This window comes from Pholcus phalangioides, unplaced genomic scaffold (genome assembly GCF_987345545.1).
Source record: "Pholcus phalangioides strain wild (caught in Gottingen) unplaced genomic scaffold, Ppha-v1.0 ptg000003l_1, whole genome shotgun sequence".
Taxonomy (NCBI): domain Eukaryota; kingdom Metazoa; phylum Arthropoda; class Arachnida; order Araneae; family Pholcidae; genus Pholcus; species Pholcus phalangioides.
In genome coordinates this window covers 35,041,895-35,052,422 of record NW_028301596.1, presented here as the reverse complement: position 1 = coordinate 35,052,422, position 10,528 = coordinate 35,041,895, and the positions used below count along the sequence as shown (strand labels likewise).

The 10,528-nt window shown below is 35.8% G+C and overlaps 1 protein-coding gene across 1 annotated transcript; it reads left to right on the top strand.

Annotated features, from left to right (window-relative positions):
* The first annotated feature begins 113 nt into the window (after window positions 1-113).
* On the top strand, window positions 114-7,359 carry LOC149088456 (protein CutA homolog). The gene is made up of 6 exons (XM_089247551.1): window positions 114-304; window positions 679-738; window positions 3,540-3,585; window positions 5,326-5,375; window positions 5,985-6,027; window positions 7,202-7,359. The coding sequence occupies exons 1-6, from the start codon at window positions 129-131 to the stop codon at window positions 7,265-7,267; spliced, it is 441 nt and encodes a 146-aa protein (XP_089103677.1). The 5' UTR covers window positions 114-128; the 3' UTR covers window positions 7,268-7,359.
* The last annotated feature ends 3,169 nt before the right edge of the window (window positions 7,360-10,528 follow it).

Below are 10,528 nucleotides of genomic sequence, written 5' to 3'. Positions count from 1 at the left end.
TAAAGAGAGATAAAAAAACAGTTAAATAACTTTTTTTTAAAGACAAATCGAGCAATTTAATAAAAAACAATTCATTTGAATTCTTATTAATGCATTTTTATTTGAATGTGATGGTCAAGACCGTCGTGATGTGGTCAAAAGTGTTGCAGCGTAGAAATTTATTGTTTACTTTGAGTGTCTTGAATTCTTCCATAATTCGGAGCGTTCTCTGTTGTATGGCGACGGGAAACGAGTCTTTGGCCGGAGTTTTCTCTGTTTCGTACGTGACAACTCCTAACACTGATGTGGCCAATGAATTAGCCAAGTGAGTATCACCACCAGATCTACACAGCTAAAGTTCTCGGCTGGCTTTCGTGCTGGACGTTAGATACACAACTTCCTGGCCATTGGGCCATAGTCTGGGAAATCCACTTCCTGGTGTTTCATACACGTCTGTTGAGGGGCATCATAACCTAACTGCACCTCTCAAGACGTTTGCTGCAGGTGAAACATCTGTACGTGAATTTCCCAGTCCATGGTCTAATAGCCTGTAAGTAGTATGCAGTTCATTTGTTTTTATTATAATATTCGATTCACATAATTGATATGATGGGAAATTTGAGAATTTACAAATAAGCCTGACACATATTATTATTGTGTTATTTTTTTTGTACTCATCGCAAACATTTTTTTTTGTAGAGGACTGGTCAGTCATAAGTTGGCTGCTTGTGTTAACATCCTACCTCAAGTACAATCTGTGTAAGTCATCACTTTCTCTATGAAATATGATGGAAATTATAGTACACGTTTCAGGTTATTAATAATTGTTTCGATGTTTTTATAAAATGTGAAATTGTAAACACGTAATCTGAGTATCAACATGGTAATACAGCAATTATTTTTATAACAATATTAAGAACATCAGAACAGCTTTGATATATGGTCCACCTTGGCGATTTTCCGTGACTTTTTTTTTGGCTCAAAGCATGTCCTCCGGCCCGACAAAAAGTCACGACGAAGGCCATCAGACACTATGGGGCACTGGAAAAAAAAATCGCCAGCATAAAAAACAACAATAGAAACCAACAAGCATATAAAGGATCTTAATAAAACCCGGACTCTAGTTTAAATAAAGGAAAAATATTTAAGGTACAACCTGAGAAACGATAGAAAAACCTGATGATATCCAATAATTAATCTGATCCACACACTAAATTGTGAAGATCAAGCTGTATATAGAGAAGGAAGAGGAAAAATATCTCGTCTCCCAACGGTTTTCCAAATCATTCAAAACACCGTGGCCAGGGGCAGTCTTAGGGCAGTCTGCACCGGGCGCGAAATGGGAAGAGGCACCAAAACACGTTAAATAAACATTACTAGAAAAATAACTTTAGGATACTTATTTAAAAAAATAACTATAAAATGTACATGATAAATGACCGAGATGAAAAAAAAAATTAAGAGGTTTGTTGTGTATATAATATTGCAGTTATTTTTCGAAAAGAAAAAAATCGATGGGCAGTGCACCTATATACGTACAGAACATGACTATGCCTCCTCTGACACATCACTCTGGATTCGCGCCTGGGGGGAGGGCGCTGACTAATGCACCGGGCATCACTAGGTCTAAGACCGGCCCTGACCGCAGCTATGGGGGTGATGTCATTTGGAAGAAGAGAGATAGAGAATGGTGTAGAAAAGAGGGAAGACCCATTTAAAAACATTAGCGCCACCTGCACAACAGATGATAAAAACAATGAACCCATAGTTATTATGATGATGTGTACCTTGGCGACTTATCGTAAAAAAAAATTGTCAACTTGGCGTGACCGAATATAGAAGCTGTTCCACCAACATAGGCCCCCATGAAGGGGCAATTTGACTTGGAATTTTTCAGAATTCCCCCGTTCTTATATCAGTTCAAAATTTTTTTAATTATTTCTTGATTTTCTTTTATTTTTCTCTTTCAGTGTTTTCTTTGAAAGCGGATTTTGGCCAGGAGTTCTTAACGTTTTGTATTTCCCCTTTACAAAATAATATTGTATGCATAGTATAGCAATGTAAAAGCAATGAGTAAATTAAGAGTAACCATACTTTTTGGGCTGTTATGCTGTACTCGAGGCTTTTTATAAACAGAAGTTTTGTCCACTACTGTTGTGAACATCATTGGTGCTGGTGAGGGTAAACAAGGAGGTGAAAGGGCGTCCTTGGAAGACCATGACTTACTGGTGTTTTTTGCTGAAGACACAGTGGAATCTGTATCATCATTGTGATGTGGAACAAGTGATATATGGGTGATGGGCGCGGTAGCCCAGGCCAGTAAGATACTCGCCTAAAGTACCAAAGGATGTTTACAGGTATCGCAAGTTCGATTCACGATTTGTGCTTGTTAAAAACTTTCTTGACACAGGTATAACAGACAGTGGCATGACCACAGAAAAATATTTTTACCGTAGGGAGTCCCGTACCGAGGGGTTAGCGCACCAACCTGTCGATGATTATTTATAAAAGGCTGCTGTTTGGAATCGGCAATAAATTGTAGGCCCCGGTATAATTACCCCTAGTGTGCTAAAACTGACCGTGGTGTGACAAAAATGATCAGATGAGTATCGTGACATTGATAGTTGATGGTCTTCTGAGGATGTTGTTTCGTCCCCTTGCTTGCAGTCACCTGTAACAATGATGTCCGCAGCAGTTGTGCATGAAATGTCTGCTGATAAAAAACCTTGAACATGGCATTACAGCGCGAAAGGTATGGATACTCTTACAAACTCCGGCCGTGAAAGCCTACTTACTTTATTTAATGAGTTAATTGATTTTTCATTCAAGCTCAGACTTTCCTAAAGTCTCCCCAGAGACCCCTGGTTAAAAATCACTACTTTAAACTAAGTAAATTGCCTTTTTGGCCCCCTCAATGTGAATAGGAGCTTACTTTTTTTAAAAGGGGAATTACACATAATGGGAAAAGAGAAAGAACTAGGATGGGGGGGAGGGGCGAAGGAGTTCTCAGGTTGAAATATTTGAAAGGATGCAAAGAGTAAAAATAATTTTTTTTTACTATGTAAAAAACCAAACATTGTTATAGAACTGTGAAGTTTCTCGTGGGAAGAGAGCAAACCCGTCTTGACAGAAGTTCTACTTCTAGGGGGTATCAGGATTGAGGCATTTCCTAAAAATAGGTTGGGTACCACTGGACGATATACCTCTAGTATCCAGGGGTTCTGAAACTGTGCGTCACCAACCTCCATCAAGGGCATTGTGGAGGTTTTTTGAAGAGACTCTGTTAAACTGCTTTGGGGAGTCACAGTGATTAATGAAAGGGTTGTTGGGGGGGGGGGGATATTTGAGAACTCGTGCTTTTCTCTTTGACAATTTTTTTGGTGATTTCCTTTCTAGCCTGTTGGAGCTTTTCTTCCTGGTTGGAGTTTTTTATTCTTCTGTCGACTTTTATACTTCTGTGTTACAGGATGACTCTTGATTCATATTATGATATTTAGCTAAAAAAAGCTCCTGTAATTCTGTACCAAACTAAATTCTTCTCTTTTTTTTTACCTCTACAGATATGAGTGGAAAGATGAGATACAGACAGATTCAGAGGCTCTAATGGTAAGTATCACCATCATCAATGGTACATCAGTTCTAAGACTGGTTCTTTCCCATGTTAAGCAGCCGCCACCCATCTTTGTCTTGGGCTTTGTTCTTTAGCTGGCTATAACTAGTATATTCTGCATCATTTAGTAGCATTGAGATCCAGGTGACTCTGGGCCTTTTCCCTTTAATCCTGCCTTCCATCACATCTCGCAGCAATCCACCATGCCAGAGAACATGTCCCAACCAGCGTATATAGGCGTCACTAATTAATCTTTTTCAAGATTTGGCAATTTTCTCCCACCTGTGTTAATACTTGTGAATTTGACCTTTTCAATGTCCAGCTTATGCACTCCATGCTCCTCCAGCACCATATCTCTAGTGCTTCCAATTATTTCACGTCTCTCTTGTTTATGGTTCTGGTCTATGATCCGTATAGTGTGGTAGACTGCACATATACCTTAATTAGGAATTTCCATAGTTTAATTGGTAAGTTTTTCTTCATTAACAATCCTTGTTTGATGCAGAATTTTTTTTAGCAAGGGCGATTCTAGATCTTATGTTATTGCTGCAGTAGTCATCTTCAGTGATTGCAGCTTCCCAAGTACTTGAACGATGTTACTTGTTATAGTTGGTGATCTTTAATTTTTGTTTCGAAGTGATGAGCTTTTTTACATATTGGCATTGTTTTTAGTTATGCTTTGCTTATAGTTATTTTGATCCTGTACTTTAACCACAGACCTTGCGGCTAATCCTTGAGAGTAGTCTCGTAAACGTTACCGGGCATCCTGCCAATTGAGCAAGGTCATCTACAAACTGTATCGTTTTCACTCTCTGCCCCCCCCCCCCATTCAGATATCAGCACTATTCGTCAGAGAAGCCTCATTTAAAATTAGTTCTACAAAGGCATTAAATAACCCTTGCGATAGTAAACATCTTTGTTGGATGCCGCAACAAATGTGAGCTGGTTTGGTTTCATCTTCTTCTAATCTTATAATTGCCTTTTGTCTTGTATATAGGTCACGAATTAGGTTTAATAATTTTTCTGGACATCTGATTTTTTGTAGTATTAGGAATAGTTCGCTCCAGTTGAAACGATCGAACACCCCATAATCAATGAAACAGATGTATAAACTTCTTCCCACCGTGTTCAGATGCTCTGCTATCACTAGATGTCACTTTATCTCTTTTCACCAGTTTCTTTAAAGCTTGAAGCACCCTGATGTAAGCTTAAATACAAGCATCTATCTTGTAAATAACAAATGCATGGTTCCGTTTTCATTTTAGTTCATGATGGTTTTTTTAATCGATTTTGAATTCTCAATGGCTTGTAGTTCCTGTTGCAGTTGATTCATTAGAATGCATAAAATGATGGTATGAAGATTCTAAGGGTAAAAAATAATTCTGAAAGTATTAATGGATGAAGTTAGTGTGGCCATATTTGAAAACGTATGGACATTTCATTGATTAATAACTCACGTTATATAATGAATCCATGATTGACAAATTTTCAAAGTGGACTTTCTTAGCATATTTGAGAAAATGAGCATTTTCACTAAACAATGACAGGGCCAAATACTATGAAAAAAAGAAATGGAAAATGCGGGACCTATGGTCACCTCAGATAAATTGTTTGAAATAATATTGATTTATAATTTTTTTCAATTATAAATCAAGAAGTTTTTTATAATTAAACTGTTAAAAGTCCCATTTTACTTTTTTGTCATTGAAATTATGTTTATTGTATGTACTTCTTAGATAATCAAGTCCAGGACATCAAGGTTGAGTGAGCTGACCAAATTTGTACGGTGAGTATAATTGTTTAACCTTCATCAACAATAAGTTATTTATGCTTTTGGGAAGTTTCTGGCGGGGAAAGATCTATTATCTGTACAAATTCAGTTTTTCTCAGTGTTTCCTTAATGCCAGTGATTGCCATAATCAAGAGGTGTCTAAGTTGCATTGTTGGATGGGCTGAATTAGAAGATTCCTTGTACAAGTATAAGACTTTTCGGCCATCACACACAGCATATTCTTATTCTTTTTTTTTCTCAACTTGCCAAGTCCCGCTCTACCCTGGGTGGTTTGTGTAGACGTAAATTGATATCTTGTTCGTGTCATCTGTGCATCTAGAAGGCTGTGATTCAACAAGTTATCAGATTCATTGTCTCTCTTACTTTTGCCCTGAGAAAGTCTTTTGATTGACTGCAGCCATAAAATAATTTATTAATTTTTTCATGCGTTGTTTTTACATATGGATAATCTATATGCAAAAAAGGACAAAAAAAAAAAAAAAAAAAATCAGCATTCTAGATTTTTTTTTCTAAATTATTAAACTTGCTCTTGGCTTTGTTTTTGACGTACTCAAATAATGACATATTAATGACATGAGGTCATTCAAAAAATTTTTTTTTCAGGGAAAACCATCCATATGAAGTTTGTGAGGTCATTTCAGTGCCAGTGAGTATTGATTTTAGCAATAATTACAGTACACTCTCAACAATCTGGTCTCTGTACTATCCGGCTTAATAAAAAATTAATACATAATAATTTTTTGATTCTAAGCTGCACAAAACCTGGTTATGGGGTGTCGCTAGGCAGACTCTGCCATTAAAATCTCCTGCGTTGTGCTAGCCACTCATCAAACTAGAGCAGTTTTTGTGCAGGTTAGAGTGCAAGTGAAGGGACATTGCATGGCGGAAAAAGCCTAAAAAGGAGAGAAGCCCTGAGTTATCTACATCAACAACTTAAAAAAAACTAAAAACTGATGTTTGATGAAACTCTTTCATCTTAAGCCAACCTTTTGACATTTACGTTATCGTTCGTCAATATGGAGTGAAATAAGTTTAAATAATTTTTATGAGAACTAAACTTACATTTCACATTAATGTTTTGTTCGTTTTAAAAGCGTACGGTATGTGTTCATACTGTAAGTGTATATGTGATTTTATGTTTCTTGCAATCAAGATGGACATAAAAGAATTTATCCTAACACCTAAAATATGTCCAATATTATTATTTTTTGATACCATTAATTCTGTAATAAATTTTTAAAACATATAGTTAGTTCAGTACGTAACAAATATTTATTAAGTACTTGCCTATATATATACTTAGAGGTCAGAAAATGTGAATAAGAGCGGTTTTTGGTATAAAAAGGGTGTTTTTGATGGTATGGGTGGAGTTAGGCCAGATTTATATAAATGCTTCTTTCCCATCAGGCTTTTCTGTTATCCGGCCTGCCTTTCTGCCACATTAGGCCAGATACTCCAGAGTCTACTATATATCGATTGGCTTCGTGTACAGAGAAATCTCAAATTTTATTAACTCAAAACAACCTTCTTTTAATACAAATTAGAATTTGATACTTTCCGGAAAGACAAGATTGAAGCTGTTTGTTTGTCCCAAAGATTGAATGAGAATTTAAAACAAAATGTCAAAATTTATAGAAGTTTAATGGAAAAGATTAAGAATTTCATGTTTTACACTGAAAATTTAGATCAAATTTGTTGCCTAATAAAAATATCTTACTAAATTAGCTGTTTAGAAAGTTATGAATTCTTACAAATTTGGTATATTAATGTATTTTATAGTGGTTTTCCTTTTTAATTCTCTAATTTCATTCATATTTCAGATTCAACAAGGAAATTTGCCATATTTGAAATGGATTGGTGAAGTTGTACCCGAAAAGACTGGGTGAATTATTGTTTCTTGAAGAATGTGTTAGTTGCGTATTTGTATGCATCTTAGGATGACTTGTGTTGTTAAAAATATAGTGATATTTTTTTCTTACGGCTGGTTTAATGAGTTTATGAAGGAGACTTTTTGGATATTAATGTCAAAACTATCTTCATAAAGAAAAATTGGTACTCATCACTAGGGACTGAACCCTGGTCTTGCAATCCAGGCGAGCCCACTTATCAGTATACCATAGGGGGTGCAGCTTTTCTTTCCTTATAACTCATTATAATAGTGCAACACATTGAGAAATGACATTGCAGCAAAGGGCTTGACAAATTAAAAGAAAATAGGCATCAATAAAATTTCATAGGTGCCAAGCATCCAGTCCCCTCAACAAAATCGATCCAAAATATTACATTTTGTTGCTTGTCTGAGACTTATGTTGTCATCTGAGAGTAGATTGCTGAAGTTAAGAGAGGCTGTAATGCACTGCTTTACAAATCCCAGGAGCCAGGTCACCATGGTAACCAGAAAATTGATATTGGCTTCCAATTTTTTTTTTTCAATGTATGATAACTGAATGGAATCCTGAGGACAACACAAAATTGTTGGAAATTATGTGATCCTGTCTGCTAGCATGTAAAGAGGTACCTCTCTCTATTTAATCAGTTTAGTTTTACAGTCACCATAATTTTCAGAATAAAATATGTGAGATTATCAAATTAGCACCAAAGGAAGATTTGATAATCTGTATATATAAAATCGATTTTCTGTGTGTGTGTATGTTCTCTATAGAAAGCTACAATTTTACATCTTGTCGCCAAATTTTACATATATACCAAACAGGACCTAACTAGAATGATAGGCTACTTTAAAAGTTTGTCAGAGCTGAGCAGATGCCCGAAATAAGAGAAGTAATAAATAACAAGAAACTGTCGAGCAACATGGTCCTTGGGCCTTAACAATCACTATCAGAATGTGTTTACTTTGGTTCTCAAACACTGCGTATCAGACATGTATATGCCTTTACAATGTGGTTTGCTACTTTTTTAATCCTCCCAGTAATTAAACAAATCTGGGCAGCACCAGGTATTATAGCTAGTATTTCACATAAAGAATGTGAAGCAGTGATTGAGTACCATATTTTCGTGAATACAATCTGCAGATTATACAGTTGGACTCCCACTTATAATCAAGTCTAAAAAACTGTGAAATTATTTATTATATATATACATATGAACATTGTTATATCTGCACTGGCTAATAAGCGATAAAAAATAGATTTGACGGTCTGGGATGGGGCATAATGATGATAATACATATACAGTCGATCTTGCTTATAACATTTTCCAAAAATCTCAACTAAAAATCGTTATAAGGGAGAAAACGTTTTACGTGGGAAATGTCTATAAGAATTATAAGGCAGTTTTTTACCGATCATAGCTGTTTTATGTAGTGTTTTTTAACAAACATGGTACATATAGAGATTTAATAGAAAGAAATTATGTATTTGTTATTTCAATAAATATTTACGTGCATTATACATGATGTAGTTTGCAGGGAAAAAAACAAGAAATATACAGTATATATATAAAGAAATCTTACATTTTTTTTGATTGTTTAACGTGCTGGAAGGCAAACTGAATTTTTTGCTGTTATAACTCTAGATAGCACAGGGTTGTCATCTACAAATTTAAGAATTTTTATTTTTCCTCTACACTTAGCGCTTTTCTTTTTAACTTGCTCTGAGATGTTCTGCCTTGAACTGTGCTCGGCAAAATCTAACATTGTTACTGCTTCATTTTCTGAAATTTCAAAGGTCACGAAAGCATCGTATTGGCTGTTCTGTGAAGAATTAAATTTCAAGGAGTACAGTTGGAAAATTAGACTTTTCTTATCAGAAAAAGCTGCCTTTAAATGTTGCTTGACGCTGGCGTCTAAAAATCTGTGAAGTTGTTTACGTTTTGTGTCTATGTCACTCTTTTGTATCAATAGATTCAGAAGTGGATGAGAAGACCCACCATTTCATTCCTTTGTTATACGCAGACATAGTTTAACACAGTCTCCCAAACTTTTTGTTCCATCGCCCCCTTCAGAAATTATTTTCTCTCATCGCCCCACAACTCAAGTAAACCCATAGGATCCTATGTTAGGATCCGTAGATTCTATTGCTGCCTTGTACCATTCCATCGCCCACTTTGGGAAACACTAGTCTAACACTACTATGAGAATAATTTTTTGGAATCGATCTAGTGCAGCAAATTTGAATAAGACTGCAAAGGAAAAAAAAAAATAACTCCTTCTGAGAACTTCTACTTCTTATCTGTTAGTCTCCCTATTCAGTGACATGACTTCGATCACCCAATCCTATGTGAATAGTGGTAACGGAAGTTTATGTTCAGTACACTTTTGTTAGACAAAGTGAGAGAAAAAGAAAAAATATTCAAAAATTGTTATTGTACCTAAAACCCCTACTTTTCAGTCAATTCTTTATACCGAAAACATAACTGGCTTCTAAAGAGCCATAAAAAAAGCTCCAACTCTAGTTTTCACATGATAATTAATCGCTGGCACACAAACAAATATAATTTTTGTTTCTTTACCTGTGAAAAGGCGAAAAGTATGCTGTTTTCAAGGGAAGAAAAAGCTGATGTGAATTCTTCGTATATTGTAAGCGGAAACAGCAAAAAATTCGAACGTATACAAGAACAATTAACTATCAATATAGGAAAAAAGTTGAATTCTTAAAAATTAGTCGTACTAAGTGGGATCAACTGTATATTAGATCAGTGTTTCCTCAACCACTGGGCCGTGGCTCGGTACCGGGCCCTGATATTCATACCGGGCCGCGAGTGATTCACTGTTATTTTTCCTCATTCATTTGCTGTTGGTCGTGTGTTTGACCGGACCTTCAACTCACAAAAATGAATGAAATTGGGCCGCGGGCTTGAGAAGGTTGAGAGCCACTGTATTAGATCACCTGTACGTATCCTTGATGTTGGTAGAGGCATAATAAGTTAAAGGCAAAAATATGAATGCAAAGGCGACAACAGGCAAAAAATCCAGCGAGGTGGCTGAAAGAAAGGAGATGCTCATAAAAAAATATGAATGCAAAATATAATTAAAATGCAGCAACCTCAAATAATAAAATACTGCAACCCCAAAGGCATAAGAATTTATCAGAAAATCATTTATAGTGAAACTTCCCCAGGCAGCCACCCTATTCCCCGACCAGTTTTCCTTGGAATGGACAATAGGCTTCGTGGATATAGTACAAACT